Source organism: Glycine max, chromosome 19, assembly GCF_000004515.6.
Source record: "Glycine max cultivar Williams 82 chromosome 19, Glycine_max_v4.0, whole genome shotgun sequence".
Taxonomy (NCBI): domain Eukaryota; kingdom Viridiplantae; phylum Streptophyta; class Magnoliopsida; order Fabales; family Fabaceae; genus Glycine; species Glycine max.
In genome coordinates this window covers 3429161-3448705 of record NC_038255.2, presented here as the reverse complement: position 1 = coordinate 3448705, position 19545 = coordinate 3429161, and the positions used below count along the sequence as shown (strand labels likewise).

General features: G+C 30.5%; 2 protein-coding genes across 3 annotated transcripts; one reads left to right on the top strand and one right to left on the bottom strand.

Annotated features, from left to right (window-relative positions):
* Positions 1-5961: 5961 nt before the first annotated feature.
* LOC100784739 (DEAD-box ATP-dependent RNA helicase 38) lies at positions 5962-10343 on the bottom strand. Of its 2 annotated transcripts, XM_006603832.4 has the most exons (8): positions 10046-10343; positions 9329-9847; positions 8478-8543; positions 7360-7764; positions 7147-7258; positions 6923-7008; positions 6694-6785; positions 5962-6113 (listed from the first exon to the last, which is right to left on the bottom strand). In XM_006603832.4, the coding sequence occupies exons 1-7, from the start codon at positions 10280-10282 to the stop codon at positions 6723-6725; spliced, it is 1488 nt and encodes a 495-aa protein (XP_006603895.1). In that variant the 5' UTR covers positions 10283-10343; the 3' UTR covers positions 5962-6113; positions 6694-6722. The 2 variants fall into 2 exon arrangements, with proteins under 2 accessions (XP_006603895.1, XP_003554752.1); XM_003554704.5 differs by lacking the exon at positions 5962-6113 and having other exon boundaries at positions 6598-6785.
* Positions 10344-17153: 6810 nt separating this feature from the next.
* Positions 17154-18167, top strand: LOC102660086 (uncharacterized mitochondrial protein AtMg00810-like). The gene has a single exon (XM_006604915.1). It carries the CDS (start codon positions 17154-17156, stop codon positions 18165-18167), a length of 1014 nt encoding a protein of 337 aa, XP_006604978.1.
* Positions 18168-19545: the final 1378 nt, after the last annotated feature.

Genomic DNA, 19545 nt, shown 5'->3' with positions numbered 1-19545 from the left:
ATGCTAGCAGAAGATGACCAATTATGTTATTTTTCATATCACTATATATATGATGAATGTAATAAGGCATGACATGAATGAAAATTACCTCAGTTTCTCTTCACTTTGTTTCTTCTTGTTTTCTAATTCTTGGAGGTTCTGTTCTGGCCCTCAAAGCCAGAGGTTCTATTAAAGAATCATTTGAAAATTCTTCAAAAAGATCAAAGATTTTTACAACGTATATGTCATCCTTCAACCCAAACACACAACCAAGTGATAATACAATTCATTGCCAATTACTTTAGGCTCACCCAACTAGTAAAAAATGACCAAAAAAAAAAACAAAAGCAAAAATAAATACAATTTTAGCCAATATAGATTTTAAATAAATATCATGATAGAATTCTCATGTCTCAAGGACCAATAAATAAGTTAAAGTTCAATCAAATGCAATTCCCCTTTAAATGTATTCCTCAATGATAGAGAAACAATTATGAAGAAATGAAATAAAATGTAATATAATTCAGAATAAAATGTGAAATCAATTAAGTTATATTGCAACTTGATGTTATGAAAAATTATATATTGTGATGTATTTAATTAATAAAAAAATTATTATTGTTATATTTTTACATTTTAATTTTCATAAATTAATTTTTTCGTGAAAAAGTAATAGGACTAAATTTATTACACTTGTAATATATTATATATTTTATATTTTTTTATTATTTAAAATAAAAATAGAAATAAATTAATATTTTAAGTTAAAATTTAAAAAATGGCTTAATAATTTTTTAGAATGACAACACTGAACTGACAAATTGTTTTTAAGGTATACATAGAGAGAGTCTACGAGGAGCAAGGAACTTCCAAATTACACATGTATAAGTTTCATCATTATTATATTATTTTTATAACTTGATATATTATATAATTTTTATTAATTCAACCGTTAAATTATATTTACGTATTATTAAGATCTTTTATGTCAAAATTGAATAATATCAAAAAAATAATCAAATAATTCATATTTTAATATATTTTTAAATGTTTATATTGTATTGATTTTAATTTATATAAATAAGATAACAAATAATTTTAAATTAATATGAAATTTTGTATATGTGATATATGTGAAAAGAACTTCAATCCAACCGTGAGTTTTAAAAAATATTATTTAATTAAAAATGATATAATAATTATTAAAGTTATATTGATATAATTTAATTTTTTTCTCTTTTATATATATATATATATATATATATATATATATATATATATATATAAAGATTTTTTCTAAGAGGACCCGGAGGTTTTTCCTCTTCCTTAAAATTATCAAAAACATTTTTTTTTCTTTGTTTAAGGTTTTCTTTTCTTTTCCTTACCTAAAAGGTGATTATTGCAGCTACAGTCCAGATCTGCCTCTCATTTTCGTTACTTTTATTTTATTGGAAATACTCAAATTGGTTTCAGAAAATGTGGAGATCTTGATAAATTAGTCTTAAAAAGAAAAAATAAATAAATTAATCATATAAATAATTTAATAATAAATTAATTCAAAAATTTTGTAATTTAATATCATATTGATTCTTAAAAAATATAATATATTGTCAAATTTATCTTTAAATATTATAATTTAATGATAAACTTATCTCATAAGTTTAATAACAGAACTAATTTATTATACTTTGTGTACATTCAAATATTAAATTCGTATTTTTTATGTTTTAGAAATTAATTTATCTTATCATCTTATCACACTTTGAGGGACTTGTTTATTTACCCTTTATTTTATTATTTTCAAATATTATATAGTTATTTACTTATTTTCGGAACTGGTTTGGGTATCCTTGTGTCCAAGACAGACTCTAGTTGCAACTTGCTGCTTTATCTTTTTTTCTTTTTCGTTTTTTAGTTAAATCAAATCAAGTTGCTGCTTTTTTATTGTTGTTTCTTTCTGACTTACACAACTCAACCTTCTTTTTTTCTTTTTATTGCATTCAATTAAAAGCATAATTTTGCGTTTATAAGGAAAAAAAAAAGTATTCATTTCATTTTTTTCGTCTAAATGTGTAACTTTTTTTCATCATAGGTAATTTCACTTTTATAGTTAGTAATTTTGCTAGTTGCACAGCTAGGCGTAAGTAACCAAATTAGTGGGGAAATATTAACGTAAGAAAGGGTCCCGACCCAATCCGTAATATTTTTTAAAAAGTATATATTTTTAATTAGGTCTACTTATAAAGCGTATTTAATAATTTATTAGTTTTACATATGTCATACGAAATTATAAGATTGAATTTATATTTAAAGAAAGAAGGAAAGAGTTATAAAATTGATTTAATAGTTGAAAAAAATGATAGATTTAAATCCCTCAAACTAATCAAAACTAACAAATTATGGTTTAAAATTAGATAAATTAACTGAAACAATGTGTGTGAGATACACTTGTAATCTTAAATTTGATCTGGTTTCGAGAAAAAATCATATCTTTAAACTGATTTTGTTACGAAAGATTCTATAAAAAGAAAACAAATATATATATATATATATATGACATGTACATAAATTTGTCTCCAACCTCATTAAATATACTGTGGGGGAAATGCAATTCCAATACACCTAATAATTTCTCATTGTGGAAGGGACCATACCAATAACTTTGACGTTGGTTTTTGGGGCTTGTAAATGATCTCATGGTTTATTGGAACTTAAGTTTACTTAGAGTTACGATTTCATTCTTATTTGTAGAATTTGAATAATTCATGGGCAGCTAATACAAAAGATAATATGTGAGAAGAGAAAAGAAGAAAAATAGATAAGAAATAGGATAGAACTGATTTGGTTGAAGAGAAATGTATGAAAATAGAATGAAAAATTTTGAATTAAATTTAGTTGGTAGGTAATAAAATAACGAAAAATATATATATTCATTGAGTAAATAGAGGTCAGGATAGTAAAAGTCATTGCACTGGAAATTTCTTCTCTAAACTATTCATGTGAGTGAGGGGGAAAATGTGTGGATTCCATAGATTTCTTTTCTGAAAATTTTTGTACACCTCATTGCATCGTTCCTTCCTCTTCTCACTTATTTATGTGCAATCAAACAAGTGCTATGTTTCTGGACTAGAAGAAGGGCTTCCTCACCATCACTTATTTTTTTTTTAGATGCTTTGTTTTGAACTCAGCATAGAATTCAAAAATGTTTTTATCTAAGTGTTGAGATGTAATTAAAAGGTTGATATTTCTTTATAAATTATATAAATACATGAATCTGGGGATCAAACTCTTAATCATATATTTAAAGTAATCATGTCACATTATATTCAAAATTTCTTAGATGAATATAATTCTAAGTCATTAATAATTTCTTTCTATTAACCCTTTTACTTCATTTTGTATAACAAGTATTGAATACAGTTTATATTTTTAAAATGTTAAATACATTTATAATTTAATTAATACCTTTTTAGTTAAGTAATAGGAAAAAAATAGTAAAAAATGTGATATGTAATGCGATAATAAATAGCATGCAAATGAGTTGTAAGAAAATAAAGTGTTTGTTTATAATTTACCTAAAATTGGTTTCAGATACCAACTTAGTATAAGGTTTAAACAAATCCCAGAACTGAGATGGATTTGTATTGCAATTTGCAAAATAGATAAAACTGTTTAAACTTCCTTTATTAATTTAAACAAATTAAATTTAAATTTTAGACTATTTCTTAAAAAAATACAAAACTCTAGGCTCACTTGTCTAACTTTATTTTTAACTTGAATTTTCATTTTCTGTTATCGAAACTCTTGTTAAAGTATTTTAAATTCTTAAATTTATTATTTATTAAATATTTTCTTATTAAAAATGAAAGAAAAAAGAGAATAATAAGAATTAATCTTACAATATGGAAGTTAGGTAATTACAATTCACTGAATAAAATTATAATTTATTAAATACTAAAAATATATAAATTATTATCCGTATCATATTTTTTTTATTTAAAATTAGTTTTCTTTTTGTCACACATGCATAAACACATAAGGCATGTACTTAAATTTATCCGCACAACTATATACAAATGTTCATACTTATGATTATTTGATCCTATAAAGAAAATCTAATATTTGATCATGCATACTGTGTGATTTAAATTAATTCCTCACATTCTCACTTAATATAATCCCTACACACACTCAACCAAATTATTAATGATTTTAATTATAAATATCAAACGTAAGCTTATTTACTTAAAAAAATTATATAGGAACAGACAGCAGACTAAAATTCTAATATCTATTAAGAGTGATATCTGACAGTATTTCTATTATTATTATTATTTGTTTTTTGGTGAATTGTCCCTCAACCAAAAGTCAATCAACATATGCATGAGATAGAGGTTGATCTCTGACCAAATGAGAGAAAATTATCTATTAATTATATCACATTATGTTGTTCAATATTTTAAATATATTTATCTTTAAAAAGAAAAATATTTATAAAAATTAAATAAAACAAACAAATAAATATTTACAAGACTAGTTACATCCTAACTTGAGACTAGATATATACCTAATTAAGTAATGAATAAGTGAAACATCTCCAAAAAAATCAAAAGGCTTAATATATGCATTGGTGAAGTCAGTACAAAACAACCAACCAACTTGCAAGAAAATATTCAGAAGCTGCCAAGAGAGCTGGGGGGCTGGAAGCAATTGACAACCTCTCTTTCATGCTCAAGTGGTCAAATGCATTGGTGAAGTCAGTAGAAATGATTAACAGTTTTCCAATCAGAGAGGATAAGAGGGAATCAGAAAATATATAAGCAAATGAATTGGATTTGGAGTAGTGGCAGGTAAAAATCTATAATAAGATAGCAGAGGGATGGTGACTATAACAAACCTCTCTTTCATGCTCAAGTGGTCAAATGCAAAGCAAGAAATTTAAGCCTAGAAAATAGTAAGAGTTTAATTTATATGCACAGTTAATATGTACAGAATTTACACCGTCAATTACTCAAAAATTATAATATGTATAACTTTGAAAGTAGTTATATTAAGTGAACAAATTAATCATGTATGACTATCTATTATTAGATAACTCAACTGTATAAAATTCTTTTATATTGAGAATATTAAAACTATTTTCTGAAATACCAATCAATGGTAATCGACAAAAAAAAAAGGTATGCATAAAGGAAGAGGCTAAATGGACTTTTTTTTGCTTAAGTTTACATAGAGTTGCACATCATTCAGGGTCCTCACACTTTAAAAGTGTTTTTTCTCTTTATGGAAACTTTCCTTAACTTAAAACTGGGGTTGATTGATCATTCTGAATCATTTTTATAAATAAAGCACCAATGTGAATATGTTTTAAAATAATTTATCAACATGAATCTGTTTAATCATTGATCATCAAAATTATTATTTTAACTAATAAATTTAAGGAAAACATGACACATGTTATGTTCTTTGGCACTTGGCATTTTCTCCTTGGTCAAATAGATAATTTTGATCAATCAATGGTGAAAACATATCCATGCCTATTAATTATTTTAAAATCAACTCATTAATATTTTATTTATAAAATTGATCCGAAATAATCGATTAGCCTTAAAAGTGATAATTATTTCATTCCTTGAAGAGGGTCCCTCAGTCTTAATTAACTCTCACTTATGCCTTTTTTTTAAACTCTTTAGTCACTATTGAAGTTAAGTGTTGAGATCCATCGACCCTTTTTTTTACTCGCGTGACTTCGAAGCACCTTTCAATCTAATAGTAGTATATTTCAATTTTCCAAATCCGTTGCCTTGAAAAAAAAATGCATTCAATTTTGGCAATACTTTATAGCCAATCGTCCATAATTTAAGTAAACCTTTTCTGATCTCCTTCACATTATTGTAGTTGCAGCCCATTCCTGCACCAAAAGCTCTTCCTTTTTGTTTGAAAAATCTCGCAGCCAAGATAAATAATTTGAAGGAACGATAATTGACAGAAAAGGAGATCATTGAAAAACATTACAAGTTTTAACAGTTTCAGTGAAAAAAGAAGAGAACAATGGATGGATAAATGTAAAGATGGGAGAAAAGGGTCGATAAATCCCAAGTCAACTTTACTCTATTCAGCAAGTAAATATAGTACTGCAAATTGATAAGTACAGAAGTGTTAGCAACAATACACACTATTAATTAAAATTATAATATTAGGAAAGAATGCATTAATAGAGTGAAACCGATAAAAAAAATTGTGATTTTTAATGAATTTTAGTCAATAATAAAAAAAAAATTTAAAAGTGTGTCAAAAATTGTTATGTGGTAGTTTAGATTTTAATCACAAATTGTGCATTTTATATCTTATTAAACGAACCTCTTAAATTAGAAAGATTATCATTATAGTTTGTTAAAAAATGTGTTAGAAAATACTCAACTACTTGTCAACACTTCTCTACAATAGTCAGTTAAAAAAAACACTTCTCCACAATAGAATCAAATTCATTAGTTTTCCTCTATCTAAAACTTGAAACTTTTCCCCAAAGCCATCAAATCATTTAAATCCTCCATTTCACTTAAAACTCATAAATCAAAAAATATTTTGTATGTTCTCTTCAAAAACCGCAACTTCACATTTGTAAAGTCATACTTTCAATTAATTGTTTCAGTTTTCAATCCGCCGCAAAGAATTTGTGAAAAGGGGGGAAAAAGAAAAGGAAAGAATCCCTACTACGAACAAAAAGTAAAAAGAGGACGGCATCATTGCAGTAAACCGGCTTCCTTGAGAGCGGCTTTATATTCTTCAACACTTTGAGCTCGCACCTGCATATCAACAAAAATAATGTTATGTAAGATGAATATCTTCACAACTCTTTCCACACAATAACAAGGCAAAATCAAAATTTGTAGAATCAAATGTTATGCATCATGATCCATCCAATATCCATCAAGTAGCATACCTCAGTTACACAAGTGCCAAAATGGTTTTCAATCTTCGACATGAGCCTTTCATCATTTTCATCACATATCAGGTTAAATACAGCCCCTGTAGGATCAAATGAAACAAATGGAAAAGAATAACTTCACTATTTTTTATCATTGCTGAAAATATCATTCAAAATTTAATGAAAAATGAATTATGAATTTCTTTCTTTAGAATAAAAGGATAAAGCAAAAAATTTACCCTTGCGCCCAAAACGCCCAGCTCTGCCAACCCTGTGCAGATACACTTCATAATCTGGTTCATCCCGTAAACTGTGTTTATTTGGAAGATTATAATTGATGACCAAATTAACCTGAATAAATATGCATTCTTAGGATGTCATCACATTGAAAAGCAAATGAGGAAATACACAGAAAGAGAAGAGTTGAAGAGAGATGAGAACCAATTCAGTACCTGTTGCTGATCAAAGCCACGAGCAAGAATATCTGTTGATATAAGAACTTGAGTCAAACCATCTTTGAACTCCTTGACAACTTTGTCTCTCTCTTCATTACTAAGAGAACCTTGTATAGATGTAACCTCATAGCCCAAATTAACAAGTGCTTGGTGCAATAATCTTGCACTATCTCTTGTGGCCATAAATATAATAGTTTGCCCCACATTCTCTCCTATTTCAAATATGTAATCTTTTATCACATCAATCTTAGCAAGTTCATCGGGACAATACACTTTATACTGCTTCACTGCATCTAAAGATAGTTCTTCTTTCTTTACAAAGAGTTTATTATGATCCATCTTGACTGTCCTTGAAATGAAATTCTTGACGGTGTCATTAAATGTAGCAGAAAACAGAAGAACCTGGAGACATACAGGCCAATCAATTTTCTTAGATAAAAAAAGAAAGTTGAAAATTAACTTCACAGCATAAAAGCCACAGAAACATTTGAATCACATATATAGCAAGCAATCTAGGTAAAAAGCTGCTGATAAAAAAAAAATCTAGGTAAGAAGCTAAAAGGTTTATTCAAATGCAGATGTGGTTCTGTAGCACCAATAAGTGTAACTAGGAACAGGTATATCTACCCTCCATGCAAATTCAAATTTACTTGTAGCAATCCAATAATAACAACCAAAAGAAGATTTATATCTATGCAATATTGTTTGAGTGAACAAGATATATTTCCTTAGACGGTTTTCTCTATGAATGGATGGTTTTACTTTGTATCTTTCACGAGTTAAGAAGGACTACAATTTTGCATGAAAATAATGAAAGAACAGGTTGAAGCATGGGTGACTATAAATTACACATCATGTCTCTACATGTATGTTAGCATGAACATGCTGTCACAGTCACTATGGATGCAGAAATTTACTTCACACACCCCAGCACACATTAATTTGGGCACACATCTGGATCATGTTCAAGTTGAACAAACCAAAACCAATTCTACCAAAATCGAAAACAAACAGACACTTAACAAAACATAATGTCATGTCACCAAATCTATATAATTTCTTGGGCAGATGGAGACAGCATGATGCATGAAAGCACCATGTGATAGTCAACAAACCTGACACTTTTTATTGTCTTTTTCTATATCTTTCATTATCTTCAAAGAATCATCTCTAAATCCTTCCTGCAACAGCACAATTCATAACAATCAAGACAGCATATTTACCAGTCAAACCCTATTTATTTAAAAAAACAAGACAAATAGACATGACCTTGCCAGCATTCCCTGAACTAAAACTATGTCATGCTTGTAAATTCCATTGTGAAACATTAACGGTGTCACTGACTGATTCTCCAATAAAATGCAATAATAACTAATAAGTCTAGGTAGAATGATAAAGCTATGGCCGCCGTGGCAGATTTTTGCCAACCGCCATAGGCAATTTGTGAAGGGACGCCTGTTATGGCTGCGCCATAGGCTGCAATGATGTGTTTATGTGGCGGAATTTTGGCCTTCCACCATCCTCCAATTTTCACATTGATAGAATTATTATCAAATATCAATAGCAGATCACGGAAAATGGCAGGAAGCTAAAACTTCACCATATCCTCATAATAGCGGATAGGGCAACACAGGCAAATAGCAGTAGTCACATAGCAGTTGACATAAATCAATTATATATACATAAAAATTTAAGTTATATCCAAATAAAAATAAGTGCAAAAACATTGGTGTAATAATATAATATTAAATCAATTTCCAATTATTACGCTACCACTCCTAGCATAGTCACAATTTCCAGTTGATCAAAATATTTTGTCTTTCCAGTTTACTAATTACTACCACTACTAACATAGTCACAATTTCCAATTCAATTCAACTGTAACCTATTCCAGTCCACTCTAAACTAACCTATCCTCCAATAAATCACACTAAAAGTTCAACCAGTATACTACCAATAGAATTACCTGCGCAAGCATTTGATCAGCCTCGTCGAAAACAAGAATCTTCAACCTCGAGGTCCCAAGTTTCTTGAAGCTAATGAACTTCTTGATTGTCCCTGGGGTCCCAATCACCACCTGCGCCATAATAGGTGCCCTTTTCGATACATGAACGGCATCCCGGTCCAACCGCACAAGGCACTCAGATGCAATCCCGGTGTACTTCCCCATCCTGCGGAGCACCTCCACGTTCTGAATGGCCAGCTCCCGGGTGGGGCAGACACAGAGCGCCTGCGGCGCCTGCACCTTTGGGTCGACGCGGCTGAGCATCCCAAGCACGAAACATGTAGTCTTGCCGGAGCCATTGTGCGCCTGCGCGATCAGGTCCCGGTGGGGCGGGCTCAGGATCATCGGCAAGCTTATCGCCTGGATCTTGCTCGGCTTCTCAAACTTCATCTCCACATAGAGCCCCTTCAAAAGCTCCGGCGAGAGGCTCAGGTCCTCGAACCTCGCCGCCGAGGTGTACGGCGTGTCGCCAGAAGTAACCTGAACACAATTCAAAACCCTAACCGATCAAACATGATATTGCTAACCTGGACACAATTCAAAACCCTAATAATATTCAATTCAAAACCCTACCAACATTCAATTCAAAACCCTAGCTTTCAATTAAAAACCCTAAACAATAATAATAAAGAAAAGAGAGAGTGCGAGAGAAGTGTGATATCTGAGAGTGAAACGCACCGCTTGGATATTGGAATCATCGGGATCATCCAAGAATTTGGAAGAGTTATTTTCTTTATCGTCGATGGTTAACGCTTCCAGGTTAATGGAGGAGCTTTCTGACTCGGCGGTGGAGGTGTTGTTGGTTTCTTCGTCTGCTTCGTCGGCCCAGCTTTTAGTCACTGGCGCCGGAGGATCAGCGGTGGAAGCGGTGGCGGCGGTGGCAGCGGTGGCGGCGGTGGACGACGGTTCCGCCATTTATTGGATCGGAGGAAGAAGTGTGAATAATGAAATGTGTTGTAACTTGTAAGTGCACGTATTACTCTTAAATAATGTTATGGTTGCGTTTGAATCACGGTGACCCAGAAATACAAATGTTTGTGATAGAAACAATTTTTTTTTCTTTCGAAAAATTAGATAATATATTTTTGAAATATTTTTCTTGATATTTTTATTTAAAAAATTTGTACAAATATATAGATAACTGGTAGTATTTTATCTTGTGCATTGCAGTGAATAAATGCTTATCTTGTCCAACTAAAATTTATCATTTATAATAAATAATAAATACTTCTAAATATATAGTATTATAACTATAACTATAATTTATAATAAATAAGTATTTTAAACATATCATCAATTATAGAGAAATGACACATACATCTTTTTTTGTTCGAAAAATTTAGATGATATACTTATTTTGAAATTTTTTTATGAATATATATTTTTTAACAAAATATGTACAAATATAAAGATAATTAGTATTTTATATTGTGCATGACAAAGAATAATGTTTATCTTATACAACTAAAATTTTTAATTTATAATAAATAAATACTTCCAAATATATAAATTATATTATAATTCAAATTTATAATAAGTATTTTAAACATATAAATTATAGAAAAATGTTATTTGTATAATAATTTATAAAAACAATTATTACAATAATATCTTTTTGTGCTCTTCTCTCATACATATCATTTATTACATGTTATAGAGATAATTTAGAAATGTGATAACATATAACATTTCCAAATAATGATTATATGCGGGTGTAAAATAAAATTAGTAAAGTAGTTAAAAATATAAAATAATAAAAATAAATATATTTATGTTCTATTATTTTTATGTTACATTTTTTTATTTTAAATATTTTATTATTAATCTTATACTATTTCTTAAAATATGTTCAATCAAGTTTGAAAATTTGTAAAAAGTTACTTAAGTATTATTAAAAAAACGTTAGAAGTTACGGAAAATGTTTGTTTAGTGAATAGTTAAATGAGTTTTTCAAGTTAGTAAAAAAATTTAAAACTAATTGAAATGTTTTGAACATAGTCTATATTTTAGATTTATGATAAATAAATTTCATTATATATTTTAATTTTTAATATTTTAAAAAAAATGATAAATTGAAAGAAAATTTTAGGCTAAAAAATTGAAATTTGACAAACAACTTATACTTTTTTTATAAGCTCTAATTTTTAACTTCAATTTAAAAGCAATTTTTAAGCCAAAAATAAGGTGGGTCAAACACACCCTTAAGCTATTTGTCTTATCATTACTTATTTGTTTTTTTATTCATTCTATATGAGTCAAATCCAATCATTTTGTTCATTAAATTATTAAGAAATTTCTTATTTTTTAGAACTAAATACAAAAGTTATTGGATGACTATAAATAAGTTTAGTAAAAATATATAAAACACATAAATTTAAAATTATATTATGATCAATAAAATAATAATTAGTTATTATATATTATTATCAAGATAAAAAAAATAATATTATAAGAGCATATTATATATTATTCAATAATTAGTTATTAACAATTTAACATGTTATATGAACGATAAAAAAACATTTTTTCTTTTTTAAAAAGAATCTCAATCGAGTCAAATTGGACAAATCCTAGTTCGAGTTATTGAGTTTAATCCAATCCCATTGAATCAAATAAGATCACGGGAGTTACTTGGTGCACCCAGCATTTTTGCTGGGGCATCCATCACGTAAGGTAAAATGCTAAAAATACCCTTCACCCCTAATAATATAAATAAAGCTAAGTGTTGTGTTTTGTCCATACGACCTTCTTCTTTCTCATATTCCTGTTTCGGCCAGCCACCGCACGCGCATCCTTCTTCTTCCTGTTCCTACGGTCGGCCACTGCACGCATCCTTCTTCTTTCTATTCCTACGACCTTCTTCTTCTTGTTCGTGTTCCTACGGCCACTGCTGACCCATTCATCTTCTTCTTCCTCTTCATACGACCTTCTTCTTCTTCGTCTTTCTCTTCCTACGATGCTTCTTCTTTCTGTCATTGTTCGTGTTCATGATTGTTCCTTGCCGTTCTTCTTCTTCCTCCACTTTTCGCACCGCTGTGATTCTTTTTCTTTGTCTCCAACAAAAAAAATGATATTTTTCTAAAAAAAACCCCATACGGATCATTAATCCGTATGGTTCATACGGATTGTTGATCCATATGACTTTTTTTTGTTTTTTTTTGTCGAATAATTTTTTTTTATTTTTCTTCTTCCAAATTTATTTTTTTGGAAATTTTTTATTTGTCAATTATTATTTAAATTGTTTCGTAGTGTAATGTTGTTTTGTAATGTTAGTGAAATTTTATAATTTTTTCTGATTTGTATGTTAAGTATTGATTTTATTTACAAAAAATATATTAGTTATTACTAAGATTAGATTAGATTGATAAAATTAAAATTAGATTGGTGAAACAATTAATTTTCAATATTCTTATATTATATTTGTCTAACTTTAAAATAATTAAAATAAATATTTAAAAGATATTAAATTTGTTACTTATGAAAATATTGAAATCATAATTAAAAATAATTTAAATTTTTTAGTTACAATAAATATTTAAATGAAAATTTTTAATAATCAAAATTTGTTATAAAAATATTGAAACATAATTTTTAATTGCATAATAAATCTGATAGTTATAAAAATTATGAAACCAAAAATTTAAAATTTAAAATATGATAAAATTTGTAGTTTAAGATAATGATTGAAATAAAATTTAAAAATATATTAAATTTGTTAGTTATAAAAAAAATGGAAACCAAAATTTAAAATATGATAAGTTTGTTAGTTTAAGATAATGATTGAAATCAAATTTAAAAATATATCTGATTTAGTAATTATAAAAAATATTGAAACTAAAATTTAAAATTTAAGATATGATAAGATTGTTAATTTAATATAATGATTGAAATCAAATTTAAAAATATATGAAAATTTTCAATTATAAGAAATATGGAAACCAAAATTTAAGATACGATAATATTGTTAGTTTAAGGTAATGATTGAAATTAAATTTTAAAAACTATTTGATTTTGTAGTTATAAAAAATATTGAAATAACAATTTAAAATTTAAGATATGATAAGATTGTTAGTTTAAGATAATGATTGAAATCAAATTTAAATATATTAAATTTGGTAGTTATAAAAAATTTAAATATATTTAAACCAAAATTTAAAATTTAAAATTTATTTATTAATCCATATGTTTTAATTTTTTAAAAAATATTTTTTTAGAAATTTTTTATTCATTTATTTTATTTACAAAATTTGATAATTAAACAAAATTTGATATTTAATTGAATGATGTATTTAGATTTTTATTATAATGATTAAAATTAAATAAATATGATATTTAATTGAATTATGTATTTAGATGTTTTTTATAGCAATTGATAATTAAATAAATTTGATATTTTTTTATGTTTGTAAGAGATGCAACACTCTCATTATGTCCTGGATCCTCAACTCTATTTCTCCTTCCATTGCTCAAAGTGTGATATTTCTTGAGTGTGCCGTCGACATTTGGGACGACCTTCGTGAACGTTTTTCACAAAGTGATCTTCTTCGTATTGCAGAGCTCCAGGATGAAATTTACGGCATGTCTCAAAACAATCGCATCGTCTCTGAGTTTTATACTACGCTGAAAACCATGTGGGAGGAGCTTGACAACTATCGTCCCTTTCCAGTCTGTACCTGGGACGCTAAGAAATACCATCAGCAGGACTTCATCATTCACTTCTTGAAAGGGCTTGATGATCGTTTTTCCGTTGTCCGCTCGCAAATTCTTCTCATGGATCCGTTTTCGGCCATCAACCGTGTCTTCTCGATGGTGGTTCAGCAAGAACGACAACTTCACGTTCCTTCCTCTGCTTCATCAGAGCCTAACTCCTTCGTGAATGCTACTGCCAATTCATTCCAAGGCAAGGGTCGTGGCGGTTATGGCTCTACCTCAACCGTTAAAGGCGCTGTCTTCTCCAAGAAGTGTGCGTACTGTCATCGCGCCGGACATACCGCCGATGTTTGCTGGGGAAAGCACGGTTATCCACTGGGACATCCACGCTACCCCGGACACCCTCGTTTCAACAACCATAACTCCTCTTCTTCTGCAAACAGCGTTGTCGTCGATGAAGTGGTGGAAGGCAGTTGCTCTCACTCTGGCACCTCCTCTTCCAACCCTATCAATTTAACCCAGGCCCAATATCAATCTCTCATGGCACTCATCCAACCTATGCAGCTGAAATCAACTTCTGATAGCATTGGGCCCCATTCTCCACACCAGGCCAACCTTCTCCATGCCATCCCAAATGGCCCAAAACGTGTCTCTAAGTCTAATGGTGGTAGTCATTTTGTTTTTTGCACCACCCACTACACAAATTTTTTTTCCACCACACACAAACACTCAATCCCCTAGATCATAGATTTAGGGGCCACTGATCATATAACTTCATCTTTAGACTATTTCACATCTTATTCTAAAATAAAGCCTATTAAAATCAATCTTCCCAATGGAGACTCTGTCACAGCTTACTTTTCTTGAACTGTTAAATTTTCACAAAATTTTATTATACATGATGTCCTAATTGTGCCTGAATTCAAATTTAATTTGTTGTCCATTTCGAAATTGATTTTTTCTCTAAAATACATTCTCATCTTCTATGATTTCTTTTGCACCATACAGGAAAGGAGTACGTTGCAGATGATTGGTTTGGCTAGATTAAAGCAAGGTCTCTACCAATTAGATGTCAATCAAGAAGCCAAGGCTATCCTACCTACCACTTCCTTCACCAACAAAAATGTTGTCTGCACCATCTCATCTTCTAATCTTTGGCACTATAGGCTAGGTCATCTTTCTGGAAATCGCTTGAATATATTACATGAACAATTTCCATTCATTCCAAATTATTTTGATGAAAATTTGTGACATTTGTCATTTTGCAAAACAAAGAAAGTTACCTTACTGTCCCAGTAGCAATAGAGCTTCTAAAGTGTTTGACTTGGTTCATATGGATATTTGGGGCCCTTTTTCCAAAGTCTCTATTCATGGTGAAAAATATTTTCTTACCATTGTGGATGATTATAGTAGATACACTTGGGTTGTCTTGTTGAAATCTAAATCTGAGGTTAAAACCCATGTCCAAAACTTCATTGCTCTAATAGAAAATCAATTTGATTCCAAAATAAAATGCATATGTTCAGACAATGGCCCAGAATTTTTTCTCAAAGATTTATTCTCTTCAAAAGGAATTATACATCACACTAGTTGCGTGTATACTCCTCAACAAAATGGACATGTTGAACGTAAGCATCAACATATTTTAAATGTTGCCCGGGCTTTAATGTTTCAATCTCAATTACCAAAACAATATTGGTCTTATGCCATTAAACACTCTGTTTATCTTATTAATCGTGTCCCTTCTCCGGTCATTAAAAAACAAACACCATACGAGCTTTTACACAAAAATAAACTAGATTTTTCAATGCTCAAGGTTTTTGGGTCCCTCTATTTTGCCTCCACGGATGGCCACGGATGGGCCATGCCAAAAATTTGACCCAAGGTCCAAACAAGGAGTTTTTCTTGGTTTTCAAACTGGAACAAAAGGTTATATCATCTTAGATTTTTACACAAGAGAAATTTTTGTCTCTAGAAAGGTTTTATTTTATGAGTCCATATTTCCTTTTATTAAAAATGGCTTGGTCCAAACAGATTTCTAGAAAGATGCTTTGCCCATCATACCAACCCCAACACACTTGAGTAATGATAACCCATCCTTATCTCAGCCCAATTCGGATTACCCACCTTTTCACACCACCCCAACACCTCACAATACAGCTTATCCACATCTTCCAGCAGCCTCATCTTCCTCTCCTTCTCGACAAACCTTCTTTTCACCATCACCCATTCCAGAATTCACAAACCCCATTTCTCCACCTCTTTGCACCTCACACCCTTCTCCAATTCACTCTCCAATACCTCAATCTTCACCTAACAATCGAATTCCTTTCGTTCCTAGATGCTCATCCCGTCCTTACCAACCTCTTGTTCGTCTTGTCGATTACATATGCGGTAGCGTACAAAATCAACCAAGCCAATCATCGTCAACGTGCCTCTATCCGATCCAGTCTGCCTTGTCTTATTCCCATGTCTCAGAGTCTGATCGCCATTATCTCATGAACCTCTCCTCTGAGATCGAGCCTCGTAACTATCAGGAGGCGATTTCTCAACAGTGTTGGCATGATGCTATGCGTGATGAAATTGCAGCTTTGAAACTCAATAATACATGGGAAATAGTTGATACTCTTGCTAATGTCAAACCCATTGGATGCAAATGGGTTTACAAAATTAAAAGGAACTCTGATGGCAGCGTTGAGCGTTACAAAGCACGATTAGTCGCCAAAGGATTTTCTCAAGTAGAGGGTATTGATTTCTTCGAGACTTTTTCACCCATTGTGAAGATGACCACCGTTCATGTTATCTTGGCCCTTGCTTCCATTTACCGTTGGGATCTTCAACAACTGGATGTCAGTAACGCTTTTCTTCATGGGGACCTTTCAGAAGAAGTGTATATGAGTATTCCACCGGGATTACAAGGTCATGGATCTCCTCGGTGTTGTAAATCGAAGAAGTCCTTGTACGGCCTCAAACAAGCTAGCCGCAAATGGTACGAAAAACTCTCTACTCTGCTTGTGTCCTCTGGTTATCAACAAGTTCACTCTGATCATAGTTTGTAAAGCATTATAATGGTACAATTACAGCTTTATTGATATATGTGGATGACATTGTCTTGACTGGTAATTCACCTATTGAAATGGCCCAAATTAAGAGTATTCTTCGCTCTAATTTTCGAATTAAGGACTTAGGACCATTAAAGTATTTTCTGGGCTTGGAGGTGAATCAATATGATGAGGGTATTTGCGTTTCTCAAAGAAAGTATTGTCTTGAATTGCTTACTGATTCTGGAATGCTGGGCTGTAAACCAAGTTCAACACCCATGGACAGTTCTATGAGGCTTCGTCAAAATGACTCCAGTTATTTTCTTGATGATCCTTTGTCTTATAGAAGTCTTGTTGGAAGATTAATATATCTTACAACAACTTGCCTTGATATTGTTTATGCAACCCAGCAGCTAAGCCAGTTCATGGCTCATCCTACTAAGTCTCATCTTGGTGCAACAAGGAGAGTCCTTCGATATCTCAAAAGCTGTCCAAGCAAAGGTCTATTCTTCAAACGAGATTCTCATACACATCTCATTGGTTTTAGCGATGCCGATTGGGCAACATGTGTTGACACTAGAAGATCCATAACAGGTTATTACTTCTTCCTTGGCAACTCCTTGATTTCTTGGAAAACAAAGAAACAAAACACAGTGTCTCGTTCTTCTTCAGAAGTCGAATACAGGGCTCTTGCAACCAGCACTTGTGAGTTACAATGGCTGTCCTATCTCCTTGATGACCTCAAGATTACTTGTACCAAATCTGCAGTTCTATACTGCGACAATCAAAGTGCTCTTTATATAGCTGCTAATCCTGTGTTCCTTGAGCGCACAAAACACCTAGAAATTGATTGTCACCTCGTCCGTGAAAAGTCTCAAGCAGGCCTGATGCGTTTGCTCCCTATTCCTTCTTGTCATCAACTCGCAGACATGTTTACCAAAGCCTTGCCACCTCGCTCATTCACCTCCAATGTATCCAAGCTGGAGTTGGTAGACCTCTACACACCACCAACTTGTGGGGGGCTAACAGAAAATGGCCCAAAACCATTAGAGGAGACCCATGATAATTTGGCCCATATAAATCCTGTAGATACCTCAAATTGTAAATAGCATCTGCTAGGATCATTCTAGAATAGTATGAGCTGTAAATATAGGTAGAGCAAGGACAATTTGTTTTTTTGATCTTATCTCTTGAGAATCATTTTGTATATATATTCTTGTATTCTTTCATTAATTGATATAGTGAATCATTCTCAATTATTGTCGTATCTGTTATACCTTTGTCACCAATTCTTTTGGAAATCATGATAATAAAAAATTAATCACACTCTAAATACTAGAGAAAAGGCTCTTCATGTGGTGAAATAAACAACCTTTCAATAGAGATTGGAATACATAGAGAGATGAGGAATCAATTTTCACTACTATAAATTATAATAATTATTATGCCATTCAAAAAAATTTACTAGATGATTTTATTTCAAAGTGTGTGTGAATATAGAAACCGTGTATTTAAGATAATTTATTTTAGGATTAACCAAGCTAAAGGTTTTCAATAAATATATTATACAAAAAAGAAAGCCCTGTCTAGGATTCAATAGACAACTAATTTTGAAATGAACATGTTTAGCTAAATCTTATGTATTGAAAAGGTTTTGTATTTTATTCTCTGTTACTGCATTATTATTATTATTTTTCTATAAACTAATTTTGAAAAGCATCGATTCATGTTTATCATTCGTGAGTGAATGCTTTTGTATTTTATTCTCTGTAGCTGCATTACTATTATTCTTTATTTTTTCATTAAGTTAAATGAAAAGGTTTTAACAGAATAGAATGAATTTCTAATTTTTTTAAATTGAGCAAAATATAAGGTTACGTCCTTATGCAATTTCATAAACTACAAGTACTAGTTAAGTAGATAGATGGGGAGATAGATGTTTTTTTTTTTGCTACAAATTTACATATATCCTAAATAATTTTGTTTGACACATAATCGAACACATGTAAACTTTTACTAGCAAATTCGAAAGTTGGTTTATTTTAAAGATACTAGCTGTATCGTAAGTCAGAATTATAGCTGATATAATTCATTCCAGTTTTGAGGGTGAATCACTTTCTCTTGCGGGAAACAAAATTATCAAAGCGATGAGAGAAAGATGACAATGTGCACAAAAGACAATAATATTAGTAACTCCAACACTTCATTATCTAATGCATGTCATCAATCACCATGTTCCAATTGTCTAACCATAACCAGATTTTCTCTAAATAGAATTTAGATAGCAAAAGGAAGCTTAGAAACAATGCCAAAGTTTCTCCAAATTATTATCTGATTTTGAATATGGAATTCTCTCAGAAACTGTTTTGAGGATTGGAAAAAAGGGAGGGGGTGATGGATGACTTCTTGCACCATAACTTATGCTACTTTAAATGTTGCCAAATATCCACTAAGATTGGTTGCCAAGCATCTCAGGAAAATGTTTGA